Source organism: Pleurodeles waltl, chromosome 12 (assembly GCF_031143425.1).
Source record: "Pleurodeles waltl isolate 20211129_DDA chromosome 12, aPleWal1.hap1.20221129, whole genome shotgun sequence".
Taxonomy (NCBI): domain Eukaryota; kingdom Metazoa; phylum Chordata; class Amphibia; order Caudata; family Salamandridae; genus Pleurodeles; species Pleurodeles waltl.
Window position 1 is genome coordinate 548,149,026 of NC_090451.1, and position 17,330 is coordinate 548,166,355.

Below are 17,330 nucleotides of genomic sequence, written 5' to 3' on the forward strand. Positions count from 1 at the left end.
AGGTGTTGCATCAATTCTGTAGCCGTGAGACAGGTGCTGCGCCGATTCTACAGCCACAGGGCAAGTGTGGCATCTATTCTTCAGTTGCGGTTACTGGTAGAATTTCCTCAGTCCAGAAGTATTTTAACAAAGTGGTGTCAGAGGTTCTGTACTTACACCCATTTCTGTCTTTGAAGTAGGTAAACTTCAAAGAGAAGTCTTTGTAGTGCACAAGACCCTGCCTTTCACTTCTCTGGCCCCAGACACACTCCAGGGGGTTGGAAACTGCTTTGTGTGAGGAAAGGAACAGCCCTATTCAGGTGCAGGTGTCAGTTTCTCCCACCACTCTAGCTCAGGAAGACCCATCAGCCTGGTGATGGGCTATCAGGATATGTAGGGTACACCTCAACTTCCTTTGTGTGACTGTCTAGGCTGCACAAACAGTGCAACTGTTATCCTGGCCCATACGTTTATTTAGCAGATGGGCAGAGGCACAGAATAGTTAAGCAACAAAATGCCCAATTTCTAAAAGCGCTATTTACAATCTTACAATTCAAAAACCAACTGTATTTTTAAATTGTGAGATCAGAGACCTCAAACTGTATATCTGCTCCTAATGGGAAATTACATTTTTAACAGATATTTCAAAGCAAGCCCAATGTTACCCTATGGGAGAGATGGGCCTTGCAGTAGTGAAAAACAAATTTAGCAGTATTTTACTATCAGGACATGTAACACACACCATGTCCTACCTTTTAAATACACTACACCCTGCTCATGGGGCTGCCTTGGGCCTACTTTAGAGGTGACTTACATGTAGTAGAAGGGAAGGTTTGAGCCTGGCAAGTGGGTGCACTGGCAAAGACGAAATGACAGTTTAAAACTGCACACACAGACACTGCAGTGGTAGGTCTGAGACATGCTTGCACAGCTAATCATGTGGGTGGCACAATCAGTGCAGCGGGCCCACTGGTAGCATTTTATTTGCAGGCCCTGGGCACACATAGTGTACTTTATTAGGGGCTTATTAGTAAATCAAATTTGAGATTCATGGATAAATCAATCACCAATATAATTCAGAGAGGGAACACATGCACTTTATCACTGGTCAGCAGTGGTAAAGTGCCCAGAGCGCTAAAGCCAGCAAAACTGAAATGCAGCACACAGTCAAAAACAGGAGGTCAGAGCAAAATGTTTGCGGATAACCCTGAAAAAAGGGCCATTTCCAACAGTGATGCAAAACTTGCATGATATTTATCAAGCCACGCAAGGCCACTTTGTGTGGCCCTGCATGGCTTGATAAATTTAGAGTAATGCAAGGCACCGCAAATCTCTCCATTACCAGGGGGGTTTCCATGGTGGAGCATGAGTGTTCCCAGGAATCCACCAATGGATTTTGGTGCATTCCCAGATATACTATTAGTGATGGACCTGGGAATGCGTCAAAATGCTATGACTCCCCAGGTTAGGTGTAAAGAGATTACATTTCTTTATTTCTCCTTCTTTTTTTGACCTCTTTCTACGTGTGCTGCATTCTGCAGCACACATACAAAGAGGAAAATGACTCGCAGGATTCTTTTTGTGCAGGAAAGTGTCTCTTCCAGCACTAAAACAAGCCTAGGATACCTGTAATGGAGGCACCCTTGCAACATGACGTCCTTTCCATTTTGTGTAGCGCAGCAAGGTGGCTTACTGCATTCTGCTGCGTGAAAGATTGATAAATTTGCCCTTGGGTTGTTAATGGGGGGGGGGGGGAGTGAAAACCCTGTTCAAACAACAACTACAGCCCTTGTCATGGTGAACCACAAATGTCACTAAATTAACCTGTGCTTAACCCTCAGATAACTTGGCACAAAATAAGCCAGGCTTAACTTAGAACAATGTGTAAAGTATCTATGCAGCACACAAACAGTAATAAACTGACAACACAACATAAGAAAAATCCCACACTACATTAGACAAATAGAGTAAGATTTGATAAATAACTTAAGACCAAAACAACAAAAATCCAATCATTAGAACTGGAGATACTGAATTTTAAATGTTTAAGATAAAATAGCGCCAAGAAGAAGAAGGTGCTGTTGTGTAGCCATTTTAGCTATTGCTTCATAAACTTTATTTTAGCAAACTAAGCCTGCCGCTGTGCACTTTAACCTAGACATATTTTATTCAGCTTCGTTTTATTATTTTAACTATAACCACATTTACGGTCTTGTTTTATTTTCTCTATCTAGCTGTTCTGTGCCTAGGCCAACACTGCGTTCTTAAACAAGACATTTCTTTCACTCTGTGCTTTTCTCAAGGCTGCAGTAGGATACGTTGCCGGCAAAAGTGTTACGTTTTGTCTCTAATGTTCACAGAAACATACTCACTCTTACATGGGGATCCTTTCTTAGAACATCAGCTGTTTTATTATAAAAACACTACTTTGACCCATGTTCGTTAGAGGGAGATTCCAGCCAGATGACCACAAATGTATGCTGATTGCTGAGTGCTTTGCTGCAGCTGCTTATGTAGACTGCAGGCCTCTTGCTCAAGTATGAGGGATGATGTCTTCCCAGGGGAACCTGAAGGGCAGAATTAGAGCTTAATATGCTGTGCCCTAACATAGCCTAGGTAGGAGCTATTCTTAACGATCTTAGTGACAATATGGTAGCATTATTTTTATGTCTCACTCTCCTTGTCACAATTTTAATCCTGTCATGCTTCATCGTCCTAGTAATTGCAATTGATGCTTTATTATCTAAGATGCAATTACTTCAAAAAAACCTTATTGAACTATATCCTGCCTCTAATTGTCCTTGCATATGTGAGACTAATATGACTGAGAGAAACAGATGAGATCTGACTGACCACGATTTCACTGAGGAGTCATTTGTGTCATGCGCTTGGTTGCCCAATCGTCCCTGCTTTTGGGTAAAGATGAAGCACTGCTAGTTAGCAAAAATTAAACCCGGATTAGGCCGACATGTGTCACCTGTAGTGGGTTCAGGCTCAGTCCCCGACAGTACTAGAGATTCTGCCGCCCGAATCCAATAGTCTCATTAGGATAATGAGAGCCTACACGACATGGCGCCATCAACGTTTACTCAGGCACTAGTTTTCGGGTCCTCCTGACTATCTCTGTCTCACTACATGCAAAGACACCTCAGTACTATATACGGAGATGTCCGTGGTATTGAGGACTTTCCTCCTCAGCTAAATAGGGAGTACCTAACTAACGCTGTAGGTTGTTTGAGCTTGAACTCTAAAAGGATTATCCCCATTTGGTGTGCTTATCGCTGAACAAAATTGATCATTCATCATGGCGAACCCGCAACAAGTAGCAATTGCAGTCAATATGCGACCACCCCTTACTGCACATTTATTGGCACTAGCCTACCAGCCTAGGGGGGTCCTGTTACATTTGTTGTTGAGGCTCATCCAGCCTATAGAACAGAAATTTTCTATTCTTGGGTCACATTTCCAGCAGCTGATGGGAACACAAATACATTTCACCACTACACACCTGCAAACATACCTGCACAATGTAGAGCATATGCATATCTAGAAATACCTCTATCTTATCAAGGCCTTAATAATTGGCTTGATGGCGCCCTACCACATACAATCTTCCATGTTAGGTTAGGTCCTCTAAGTAATGATAGTCCTACTTGGCCTTTATTGGCCACTTATACACCCCACCCTGCTGCAGCAAACCTTGACGGTAGCTGAAGTCCGTCGCTTATATGCTGAGCGTACGGCAATATGCAGACAATTAGTACAGTTTGTAATGCAACAATTATATGCAAACCCAGCACGTGCTGCCCAGGCGCAACCACATGCAGTAACGCCAGGCATTAATCCTGCGACTGTACATTTCATCATGGGTAAAGTACCCGCCAAACGAGAAGCAATTCCGTTTTGGTTATCTAAAAAAATAAATGCACTGGAAGCAGTATTTCCCCATCCAGAACCTCAGGATAAGCATAGGATATTAACTATGTGCTTGCCATTTGGGATGGTTCCCATAGAATATAACTCAATTGGGGCACGGTATTTGCCACGTTCTATACTACAGCACATGGTACACCAACACCAATTTACTGGAGATGTTAAAACAAATTCAAGATGAATACAGGGCTGCCCCGGCCCTGGACTTGTGGATGCAACTTATGGGCAATTTTGCCACTGTATCTTTCATTATACTGAGTAACCTTAAAGGGGAAGCAGTGGCACTAGCAGTGGGCATGCGGCTCCGGGATGTTTTTCCACAGGACGAAGAACGTGAGCTGACAAAGATTATCGCGGAGACTTACTCTAGTATTGGTCGATATAGTCTGGGGGCCAGACTCACAAAACTACAGTTTCAGGGTAAATCTAATAAAGATTCTACCAAGCAAGCTCCTGAGGTTTCTAAGAAACGCTGGCTGCATTAGTTCCACTAACATCTATTACAACAAACAGCACAGAAATTGCTGATAGATTTGATTCAACTTCTACACAGATGGATGGCATCATTTACAGTGAACCACCGCATGAGACCCCTACCAGTTCTCCTCCTTCAAATACTGCTCCAGGTTTTGCACGATATGCTTCTGGATACTTTGACGACATCAATGACACCTTTTTGGACTCATTTGCCTCTTCTACACCTGAACTACCAAAGACATGTAAGCTGATAAACTGACTTAAAACAAATTACTTTATTTTCCCACAGACCTATCTGTGGCTTTCCTTGACTATTTAAGCTTTCCTCCTTTGGATTGGCTTTGTTATTACATTCTTTCTATTAATACATGGTCATTACCTTCCTGAAAGATCAACGATTGAACTGGCGGATGAGGTCTTAAAACCCCATTTTTCTTCTCACAAGGTCCACGGAGGCTTGTCTTTCGTGAACATTTCCACTATACCAATTCCTGATGGGATTGTTTGGGATAAAGTCACATTTGATATAAACAGCCCAACGGAGGTCATTCAAATGCAATATGTGTTTAAACTTTTCATGAACGATGTAATAATACCCAGAGTTGTTTCTTATGACTGGGATGTGAAAACAGTTGATTCTATGATGACTGAATTGCAGAATTTTACTCTATTTGAAAGTGAGGATGTTTATCAATCCAAAGAGAATTATGGCAACATGTTTTGCTATAATTGTTATGGACACCGTTCCATTCACAGAACACGTACCCCAAAAATTATTTTTAATTACACACAATGGGAACATTGTCCAACTCCACCACAAGGGAGTTCTAAAACATATTCTGAAAATGTGCATATTTTTATGAGCACAATGTTAAAAATGCTGAGTCATATTATTTCAAATTGCCATTGATGAAAAATATACATATATTACTGACAGATACAAAATTCATTTATTCTGATTCTTTTGTTTCCCGGTTGGCTATAGAAGACTATGGATATTGGCTGAAGTCGATTGACTTAAAAAGTGTGGGGAACAAAAAATTGGTAAATAAGGGGAAAGGAAGCTTTATTCAGAGCATGCCTGATACCTGTTCAAATGATATTTTTAAATGACACTGTACTACAGACAAGCTGTTTAGGCTTAGAAAAAATTAAGGAATTGAATGCACCCAGTATTCCTGCCCCAGCAAAATTTTACAAATGGCAAAAATAGATAAATACAACTGAAGATCAGCTGGATGAATGGGTCCAGAATGGCGTGTTTAATGGTTCACTGTCACGTCCTGGCGGGTGGTTATTGTGGCCAATAGATATCAATGGGTGTCATAAACGTTTTATAAACTCCACGGGGGGTTTCAGAACAAGTACGCCTGACCCTCGCCATGTGTCATCTGAACATGCGGGTATAGTAACAACATACAGTGTAGGGAAACTATGCCAACAATGGTTGAAGAGTTCCTCACTAGATGCTGTTAGAGAACACTTCAGTCTCCTGTCTAATAACACTGACTTACAGGATTTCCTGTTAGGCCCCAGAAAACAACCCAGAAAGAGCTTCTTATATGCAGTCAATAATGAAATTTGGAAGCTTTCTCAACAAGAAGCCGCCGCCCGGTTAAGGCAAATAGATCAGGAAAACTTACAGAAGGCATTAGCTGTTGTAAATAATGGTATTAATACCCTGTGTGACCGGATATATACATTAAACAACATTATTTCTTCTGCAGTAGACATAATACAAAGTGACATGTCCTCCCTACAACATGGACAGAATCAGCTATGGTCCATTATTCAGTTAGGTTGGACACTACAAACACTGAAGGCAGGTCACGTTCCCTGGCAACACGTTAGCGCAAGGACATATTTTCCACATTTAATTTAACACGACAACTAATGGCTAAGGAAGAAGCGACTAACGTCATGATAAATATTGAAAAATTAGAAAAGTTGCCTTTTACTGTGGCTAAAATACAGTCTACAGAGTGGTTAATACACGGGGTTATTAATCTGCCTATTTCAACACTTCAATTCACGTCCTGCTTAAAACACATTCCAGTTGGCAGATATGAAAGGCTATGAGATAGTTACATCCATGAGGTATGGGAGCTACCCTTCTCGTACAAATGTCTCAGTGGTATGAAAGAGGTCCTTCTTAGCGGTAGCGAGTGCAAGACTTCTGTCAGCCATTTGATGGTTTATAAACAGCTGTCCTTGCACAGGGCATGTAATGCTTCGGCAGAGAACTTGGTTTGTTATCTGAAGGGCCTCACAGTCCCCTTGATTAGACCTGCGTTCCAGGTGCTCTCGAACGGCAGCTTTGTCCTCCTCAATAGTGATGCGGGTTGGAATAGTTTATGTTGTTTCGGTCTCTAAGATTGTTACATGCTGCGGGAATGTACTTTTTCCTCCCATACCACACAGGGAAGTAGCTGAGATTTGGCCCCATATCATTACTTCAAATGTGAATTTTGACAAGTTGAGAAGACTCAAGGCTTTATTGTTTCAAAAACAAGTGGCGCATACACCTGCATGTGAGACCTATGCATTTCAGGTTGCAAGGTCATCAGCAGAGATACAGTCCCTTTTAAGTACTAACTTTCTGAGACACTTTGGTGAGCTCGTGAGACGAATATTTAATGCACCCAGTACTACTGGAATCACAAATTTCTTTAAGGCTGTTGGTTCTGGTTTCGTTCACACTTTCTCCTCTATATTTGGCATACTACCTCCAGCCATCCACTCAATATTCTCCAGTATTTTCGGGGGATTTCCAATAACTTTGGCCATAATAAGGTGGCGTTTTGCTATTGCTACCTTTTCTGCGCAATGACTGTTCCGACACAACAATGAGGAAAGCGCTTCCACCAGCGCAGCTGTGTCATGAACGCATGATGCAGTACTTTGGAGCATCACTCCTGGAGCAATTGGAGTGTGACTGGTCTTTGTCATTCAGATCGGTTTTGCATTGTGTGCAACCCATGTTTTGGTGTCTCTGGTGCTCGTTTGGACATGCACTAAAAGCTTGTCTTTCTACACAGTGCTTGCTTTCATTGGATACTGATCTGTTGATGTTCTCGCTGAGGGCTCATTACCAGACATGTGCGTTGAAGGTACGTTTGCTACGGTAAGATGCTTATGAGTTGCCCTTTGTGGATTATGCAGCTCTAAACTCATTGTTGAGCACACCACGGAATGCTGCTGCCTTGGCTGGAGCTCAGGCTTTGGAACACAAATGCTCCTTGGTTTTCCTTGGCAATTAACTTCCTACTTTACCACCTGCTGAAGTGGAAGATTTCCTGTCTTCAGTCATCCCAGAGTCAATCGGCAACTTCCAAAATTACTCTGACTTTTGAAATTTGTCTTTTTGAAGCCACATTTAACATATTAAATTGTCCTTCTAATACATGCTCAAGTGTCTTTTTAACTTGTCATTATTTACATTTATATATATATATATATATATATATGCCTTAGGATGAATATTAGTAGCTTTTATACATAATTAGGGTTTGAACCACCTTTGAACTGCAAAGGGGAGGGTGTTGTGTAGGCATTTTAGTTATAGCTTCATACACATTATTTTAGCAAACTAAGCCTGCTGCTGTGCATTTTAACCTAGATATATTTTATTCAGCTTTGTTTTATTATTTTAACAATAGCCTCATTTGCGGTCTTGTTTTATTTTCTGTATCTATCTTTTCTTTGCTTAAGCCAGCACTGCATTCTTATAAAAGACATTTATTTCACTCTGTGCTTTTCTCAAGGCTGCAGTAAGATAGGTTGCCGGCAAAAGTGGTACGTTTTGTCTCTAATGTTCACAGAAACATACACACTCTTCCATGGGGATCCTTTCTTGGAACATCAGCTGTTCTATTATAAAAACACTGCTTTGACCCATGTACGTTAGAGGGAGATTCAAGCCAGATGGCCACGACTGTATGCTGATTGCTGAGTGCTTTGCTGCAGCTGCTTATGTAGACTACAGGTCTCTTGCTCAGGTATGAGGGATGATGTCTTCCCAGGGGAACTTGAAAGACAGAATTAGAGCTTAACATGCTGTGCTCTAACATAGCCTAGGTAGGGGCTATTCTTAATGATCTTAGTGACAATATGGTAGCGTTATTTTTATGTTTTACTCTCCTTGTCACAATTTTAATCCTGTCATGCCTCATCGTCCCAGTTATTGCAATTCATGCTTTATTATCTAAGATGCAGTTACTTCAATAAAACCTTTTTGAACTATGTTCTGCCTCTGGTTGTCCTTGCATATGTGAGACTAATGTAACTGAGAGAAACAGATGAGATTTGAGTGACCACGATTTCCCTGAGGAGTCATTTGTGTCATGCGCTCGGTTGCCCAGTCATTGCTGCATTTTGAGTAGAGATGAGGCACTGCTAGTTAGCCAGAATAAAACCCGGATTAGGCCGACAGGTGTCACCTGTAGTGGGTTAAGGCTCAGTCCACCACAGTACAAGTGATTCTGCCGCCCGAATCCAGTAGTCTCATTAGGATAATGAGAGCGTACGCGACAGTGCTAACTATGGGTATCTGGTTGTGCTAGATTGGTACAAAGTCACAAGTTTAGGCCGACCACAGTGGTGTGCGGACTGGATACAGGGACCAGGTTAGTCGAGCTGAAAACATTAACTTTTCAAAGTTGGTGCGCAGAGTTCAAAACTTTTAATGATTTCACAGAAGGGGCTCAACTGACTGGATGCCAGCAAAGGGCCTTAGACCTGGGGAAGCACATCTTGGGGATCAGGAACTCACTCGAGCTGAGGCCCATAGGACTCAAGCACAGCCGGTTGCAGCAGGTCAGCTATGCAAGGAGGCCTCAGGAGTGTGTTGTGTCCCTGTAGCCCAAATCAGGAGGTCAGCCAATTGACCGTTGGAGTCATCTGTAGTCCTGGGTCCAGAAGATGGTCCTCACTCCATCTATTAGCAAGACAGGCTTTAAGCAGCAGATGAGTCTTCTGAAGAACAAGGCAGGACTCAAGCTGCAGGGCAGGCCTCTGGTAGGAAGAGGGCATTCCTTTGAGAAGCAAAGTAGGCCACAGAAAGCAGAACATTCTCCTGAGAAGCAAGGTAAGCCTCAAGCAGCAGGGCAGTCCTCCAGAGTACTAGGCAGTCCTTCTGTAGTCTTCCTCTGGTCCAGGAGTCCACTGAAGAGTAGGTTTGAGGGTCCACTATTTATACCTGGTGCCAGCTTTGAAGTGGGAGAAAACCTCCAAATTTTTCTCTCTAACAGATGGTTCTGGAATTTCCTTCCTAGCTACCTAGGTCTCAAGATGTCTGGGGTGACAAAAGCCTGGTGTTGAGATTTTTTTGAGTATTTCAGAGTCTGCAGAGGCAGCTCCTTTGAAATGTAACTGGGCCAGGGAACTGTCCCGCACCTCCTATTCTTGCAGAGGGTACTCTCCCAGCTACACATAGGTCCTTTTGTTCACTGTCTGGGCTCAATATGCATTCGTGATGCAGGCACATTTAACAAGCAAAGGCAGCTGAAAACTCCAAGAAGGCCATAGAAAGTTTAGGGCAGGAAAATGCCAACAGCTAAAAGTGGCATATTCAAAATTGCAATCTGAAGTGCGACTTTACTGCTAAAGAGGATTTTAAATACAGTTCATTCGAGTCCAAACAGGACATTTCTACCTGCGCCCAAACAAAAGTTAGCACTTATTTAAATGTAATAAGACAGCTCAAAGTTATTCTTTGCGAGATGTATGCCTTACAGTAGTTAAAACACATTTAGGAGTTTTTTTCACTACAGGGACATGTTGAACACAAAAACATATGTCCTGCTTTTTAAGTACAATGCACCCTGCCCTCTGGGGCCTGCCCTAGAGGTGACCTATGTGAATTACCAAGGGAGATTTATACCTGACAACAGGGTTTATTTTGCTGGGTTGAAAGGGCACAATTTAATTTGTGCTTGTTGATTTTATTTTAAGGGCCGGCACTTATTTTTTTGCCTCAAGCATTTACTGCAAGCAAAAGACACATATGAGAAAGATGGAGGAAGAGAAAAACGAAAAAGGGTCACAAAGGGAGAATGTATAAATCTGCAAGTGTGAGCTGAAGGGGCAAGGGGTGGCTGTAAATGATTGAAGAGACCAGAAACGGCTTCAGGATTACGCTGCCTCAGTATTCCGTGTTCCCACATTTAATAGCAGCAGCCGCGTGTTTAAGAGGAGGGCTTTGGGCACTGGCACGTTTTTATTTAAAAATTAAGCAATGTATAAATCACTAGGTCGGCCGGATTCAGGTCAGAAAGAGCTGGTCGGGCCGGTATCCGACAGGATTCCCCTCATTTCCTGCACTGCACTGTGCTTAGAACTGCTGGAGTGTGGCATGAAACACTGTTTAAAAACAAATATTGGATGTCTTCCCTTCACCCGTCGTCACTTTGGATCCCTGTTTTCCCCTGCCCCATTGCCAAATAATAACTTCCATAGCGCAACTGCAGATCTCACACGTCCATGCTATATCACGCTGCACAGTATCTTCAATCAAGGCAATTACGGTATGAGTGATGTGTCAACTCACAACATTTAATGACTGGCATTTTCGTAAGTATTTTTTGTTATATACGTTGTAACTGGTGTAGCATGCAGCAAAAAGACTATACAGCAGCAACACTAAATAAATGTATTGTGAAGCAACCCGCAGACAAACGGCTGTACCATAACCCCTGAAGCCATAACCTCAGGTAAAAATGGAAATTGTCCGCACGAGCCACGTTTATCTTTCATTATTAATGAAAACGAAAACTTCTGCTAAATTCTACTTTCGTGCACGTGCTTTGTAAAAAAAAAACAAAGAACAGGCGATGTTAAGTTGTATAGAAGAAGCCTTCGTTCCCATTGGGCCTGATGGGATACTTTGGGTGCTGAGGAAGCAGCGCAGGTTACATCGTCAGTTTAAGATGAAATCTTACCGATAAGAACTGGTGGGGTGTTGTTTTTCATGTCGATCTCAGGCGTCGCCTGAGGAGGGAAAAGAACGTTAAACAGCCAGAAGGCCGAGGCGGGGTGGCCCACCAGGACCAGGAGCAGGGAGAACAGCCGAAAAGTGCGTCCGTGTCCCTCCATGGCTGAGGCAGGCTGTGAGTGCAGCTCTTCTCAACAAACAGATGTTTTTTATCAGGGCTCAGCGAGGTCAGGGCTAAAAGGCGAGGAGGGGCGAGGGCGGGGGCGTGTAAAAAGAGGGCGCTGTGAGCACATCATTCGCCTGACCAAGGACTTGTGTAACTCTTGGGTAAAGCCTCAGTCACAGACAACACTGTCGGGTAGAACTGAGGAGCTGAAATGGTCACTGGCAGATTTAAAACTGAGCCAGAGCTGGTCGGTGGCCAGGCTCCAGGGTCATATGACCAGCTACACTACGTGGAGAAGTGTGGCTCAATGGTTAGAGCGCAGACCCTGAAGCAGAGATCTGGCTCAAGACCAGGGTTCAAGTCCCGCTTCGGCAGGTCTTGGGCTCAATTCCCCTTGACCAGATAATTCTTGCCTTGGTGCCTAATCTAATTCATGGGTCCAACTCTGGGCAATAGCTTGCTTAATCTCCACAAGGCCCCAACAGCGCTTGGATGCCTGGCTTCACCCTGGGGGTGCTCAGGAGTGGGCACCTCACAGGGAAAAGCCAGGAGGGGTTCCATAGCGGTATGAGTACAGCGCCATGAGACCCTAACGGGTGAGTAGTGCGCTATACAAGTGCTAATTTACATTTACATTTAAACTTGGCTCATGTGTACCATTTCTGGCTAATTAGAAATATGAGCAAGGCTTACTCAGCTGGCGTTTGGTAAGGACTGATCGCCAATGAGTGCCTCTCCATATTCCTTTAGATGAGGGTGCTCCGACTACGGCCCTCGTCGCGAATGGCCCGATTTATGGCGTTATGTGTATTCATTTCTGTTACCACACATATTGCAAATAGGAGTTTGACGTGTAACAATTCCCGCCCCCTTTGTTTTGCCCTTGAAAAGTTTGGGTGGGTAAAACTTGACTATATTTATTGGTAAAAAAAAGACCTGTAAATATCAGGATATGCTTTGGTATGTTAACCCCGTAAAATCCAGGGAGTCGGATTTTGTCAAGTCCGATAAATATAAATATGTTGTTTCTGTGCTTGGCATGTTCGTGGGCCATTGCATGGCTCCTGGGTGATTTGTTATACTAGATATCTATGAATTCCTGCTCTCATTTTATCACACTTATCTACCCATCATCATATGTCATGTCTCTATCAAACTATCCTCCATTCTCACTCTGACTCATCCCAAATCCTTTCTACTACTTTCATCTCCTAAATAACTCTGCCTAAGCTGTTCCCTCCGCTTCCACATCTAACTCACCAAACCTCACTCTACTACTGTGACCTCCCACACAACCTTCTAAATTCTCCCACATTTATCTCACATAGCTACTATGCTCTCCCTAACCCTTCCACATACTCTTCCCTCCTCCATCCCCCTTTACTCATCCCAAGCCTTTGGGTTGAGTAAATTAAGGATATACTCCCAATTAACACTTCTGGATTTCTTTCCTCCTCCACCCCTCCATTACTCCTGTCAATCTAAATAACAAACTCTCATATCTGCGGCTCAAATGAACTCATAATAATACTAAAACTGTACTCATTATTTCCCGATACTAATCCATCACTAATTCTTGTTGGGTTCTAGAGTAGCGTGCTACTCACTGAAAAGCGCTTCGATGCCTCGTCAGGGGTAGTAAGCGCTATATAAGTACGATTACAATACAATACAATACAATGTGCCTAATGCCTAGAATGGCCAACTTTTCTTCTCAGTTCGCACACTTTCAGCGCGTGGAGACAATTTGTGCACTTGGACACATTAGAAGACATTTGCTGGGGAGCAGCGGGAATTTGCGTTTTTCTTTAAAAACACAGAAGGTGTGATTCAGAGAATGGGGTTGAGGAATTAAAAATAAAACAAGCATTTGCAGTGCAATGGGTCTGGCGTGTGCTCGAGTTAGAGCTATTATCGTTGTAAATTCCTAACTGGACTTTTCTTGCCACATAAATTGAAAATGAAAAATAAAACAATTGACATAAGCAAGCTGATTCAAAGCACCACGCCTCCCATGAGCATGAGCGTGAAGGAGAGACACAAAAGGAAAAAGAAGTTCGCTCTCAGCCAAACGTATCGGCAAATGTGCAATTATCCATGTAATGGCCAAGGCAGTAACAAAACTGCCGCAAGGAGTGACAAACATAAAGCATTTACCAACGATAAAAGGATTTTTGAAAGGCAAACCCATGAACGAGTGGTAGTAATGGGCATGTGGGGGCATGTTTAAAAGCCCACAGATAGATTACAACAGGCCAGAGCACTTGCTCCCTCGACCAGTGGCGGCCGGCAACTTTAGGAGGGAGGGTGGCGGGCAGGAATCACACACACACTCATTCTTTCACATGCACGCACGCAAATCCATTAACACTCATAACATTCAACCATGCACGCACGCACCAAACATTCATTTTAAAAGATCACACACACACTTACCTTCACCCTAGGAGGTCCCAGGAGGGTTGAGACTGCTGCCTTCCCTCACTGGCTGACCTTAGGTCAGCCAATGAGGGAAGGCAGCAGTCCTAGTCTCGTCACAGAGTGGGATTGGGTCAGTGAGACTGCTGACCCCACCCCACTCTGTGACGAAGTGTCACTGATTGACTCTCGCCCTGGGCGCTTCAGGGCTTAAACCTGAAGCACCCAGGTCGAAGTCAATGGGTGACGCTTTCCTTGTCACTCGGGGGTGGGCCTCAAGGCACCTTTGCTGAGCCAAGGAGGTCACGCCCATAGGACCTGTGACCTCCTCAGCCCAGAAAAATGTAGCTCAGGCAGTCAGGAGTCTGCGCAAATCGTGCATGTCTGCTCCTGGCTGCCTGACCTGAACATGAAGAGTGACCTTTGTCCAGCCTGACGGACACTCTTCATGAGTGGCAAAAGGTGGGGGGGAGTTGCCCCTCTGCCCTAAAGTACGGGCCACGCCTGCCCTCGACCTAAAAAATATATAGCTCAGCTAGTTGTTGATCTCATTTAGTCTGATTACTTTGTCAAACTGAATTTGATTTCCGACCTGTAACCAACTTCTGGAGGTAGCCTTGACTGCTCACTATTGGCAGCTTTAGAGAGAGAAGTTTAAGAAAATGAATAACTCTGTCATCTAAATTCAATGAAATAGTCTTAAGACCTGAAACACCAATGGTGAGCAACAGCATCCAGGAAAGATACCTCCCAGTATTCACCTAATAAACTAGGACGTAAAGGAAGGGGCTCACCATCTACTTCTGCCTTTTTCCCATTATGTGAAAATAGTGGACCGGGAGGGGGAGAGGGGCGTTGGGTTAGAAGTACGCACAATAAAGGCAGGGAGTGATATAAAAAAGAACTTGCCAGAACCCCTAACAAGGAAGGCAATTTACAGAAGTAGGCAGACACCACCACTAGACTTAACATCTAATCCTGGCTTTGACACTACCTATATATGCTGGAAATAAATTCTGAAAAATAAATCAGGGTAGGGCCCACAATACAGTGACATTTCCCTGAGATGTGTAGTTCCTTGGACTTTTCAATAGAATCACCGCTACCCCAGTTGTGGCCTAGTGTTCTAGTTGAAAACTGCACAGGAAATATTGTTTTTTAACACGGACACCACCTTGGGAAGTCATCTTTTAAATGCATTCCTCTGCTCCCATTGTCTTAGATGCTGATTATTGAGATTTAACCTAGAAGCTGTTACTACATTTGTGATATGAAAAATATGGACTGGATATTAGTACGGGGAGTGAGGATAGACAGTTCCCGCTGTCATGGTGTATAGACAAAAATGTAATGGGATGATTTGAAATTTTAATTAAACTTTATTTATGTGATTAATGAAAACTATTTTGTGAGGATTTGGGTGCACTATATGGTATGGCTGGGAAGCCTGACTGCGGTGGCATAACAAAACTTGAGGGGGCCCTCCTGCAAAATGCATGAAGGGGGACCCCCCACGCTCTGAACTGAGTCAGGAGCCCTCAGGACAGGGGACTACCACCCATGCAGACAGTTCCGGTGGCGGCTGCCCGGGCTATTGTCTTACTGTGCAGTACAGTCACAAATACCGTCTGGGGTCCAGTCAGGTATGTTTACTTAACCTTAAGCTCAACCATGGGTAGTTTCAGTTTCGAGCAGTAAGACTTAGAAAAGGAACAATGTGTAAAGCATTTAACAGCACCAAAAAGCAGAATAAGAAAGTTACACAACACGAAACAAACAAGACAACAATTTATAAAAGTAGAGCAGAATTTTATACATTTTGAGATACCTTAATCATCAAAATGAAAGGGTTCTGGAGATATGGATTTCAGAAATCATAAATAACTTTTATATCAACTGCAAAACAAGCACTGGCCAACAAAAGGTTTGGAAACTTTTAGAAAGTTTGTAAAAGTTAGTGTGGCAACTCTGCTGAGTTGGACATTCAAGCCTAGCAGGACAGAGGTCTTGGGGGGCAGAAAGGATACTTTGGACAGTTACCTGGTCACTAGAGTGGTTTCAGAGCATGAGCCAAACTTTACAGGATGACTGCCATAGACAACAATGGATTGGTCCAGATGCTTAGCGATGCAGTCTCAAAGCTACTCAAGGATGTTCCTGATGCTGTGCGGTCTGGTTGAGTCCTCAGACCACAGGTGATTCGGGGCAACTCTGTCCATGGATCTCAGGGTCCCACAAAGTCCGCTTACAGAATTTCAAGGGGTACCGATGCAGACCTTGTGCTTTTGCAACACAGCGGTCACAGTACAAATCCTTGATGAAGGCTGGTGTCCATCTTGGGTGATGAATCTGGTCACAGCCAACACCCATGGGTCCAGCAGACAAAGGTGCACCTTTTGGATATCTCCAAATTGCCCTTTGGGATGCCCGCCCTCTGGTAGTGGCAAATCTTCTGTGGTGGCTACCAGAGGTGCATCTTGGGCTCTTTCAGCTTAGATGTCCCTGTGCCATTCTGAAGGGTCAACCAACTGACCAGGCACGCAGAACAGGGTCCAAACTCTGCTAGCCCAAAGTTCTGCAGGTGCAGTTGATCGGGCATCACAGACTCTGTTTGTGCGCTTCCAATGGGTGCAAAATCCAATAGTCTTCTTCTCGTCCTTCTTCCAAGTCCAGTGAGTACTAACATTCAATGTGCCAGGAGTGGCATATTTATCCCAGGAAAGTGTCAGGAGGGGGCCATGCAGTCACTAGCCAATGGGCTACTGGGTCCCCTCCTATTTAGTGAAAAAGATCCTGTGATGTGTGGCATCTGGCTATCCCAGAATGCCACCTGCTTGCCCATTTTGAGATGGCACAATCCTTCCTCGGTCATCGGTAGCTTGTTAGCCTGCCCTAGAGGTGTGGCTACCTGAGGGCTACACACCCATAGTAAAACAGGTTTGAGAGCAAGTTACCTCTCTCTGGCCCTTTCTCCATGCTGTCTACAGGCATCCTGCTCTGGGCTGTTGGGCCGGGTGGCCTATCAAATGCAGCTCACCCTTTGAAGCTTGCCTCTGGGTTAACCCACTGAGTAGCCATCCTGGCAGGTGACACCTCGCTGCTGCAGCACTGCCTTTGTTCCTCAGCCTGGGAGTCATTCACACATCTCACTAGGAGGTTAGAAAGATGTCTGTGTGTGTGTGCCTTGTGAGGCTAATGGACAAGCAGAGCATAGAGTGGCAACTATCTAAAAGTTGCCTCCCTTTAGTAGTGTCCATCAGGTCGCATTTAATGCCACAATTAATTTGATACCTTACATGACCTAGTTTTGTAGGCCCAATCAAAAGTTAGCCAGGATGGGATGTCACCCAGTAACCCTGTGTTGGCCAGTGGAGGTACCAACTTTACTCACAGCAAAACGTCAATTTGGAAGTGTTGCTGTTAAGA

At 43.8% G+C, this 17,330-nt stretch overlaps 1 protein-coding gene across 1 annotated transcript in view; it reads right to left on the reverse strand.

Moving 5' to 3' along the window:
- Positions 1-11,515, reverse strand: part of LCAT (lecithin-cholesterol acyltransferase) — a 499,529-nt gene extending 488,014 nt beyond the window's left edge. Inside the window, exon 1 of the mRNA XM_069217599.1 lies at positions 11,328-11,515. Coding sequence (XP_069073700.1) covers positions 11,328-11,481 — 154 coding nt within the window. The 5' untranslated portion in view covers positions 11,482-11,515. The remainder of the gene's footprint in view (positions 1-11,327) is intronic.
- Positions 11,516-17,330: the final 5,815 nt, after the last annotated feature.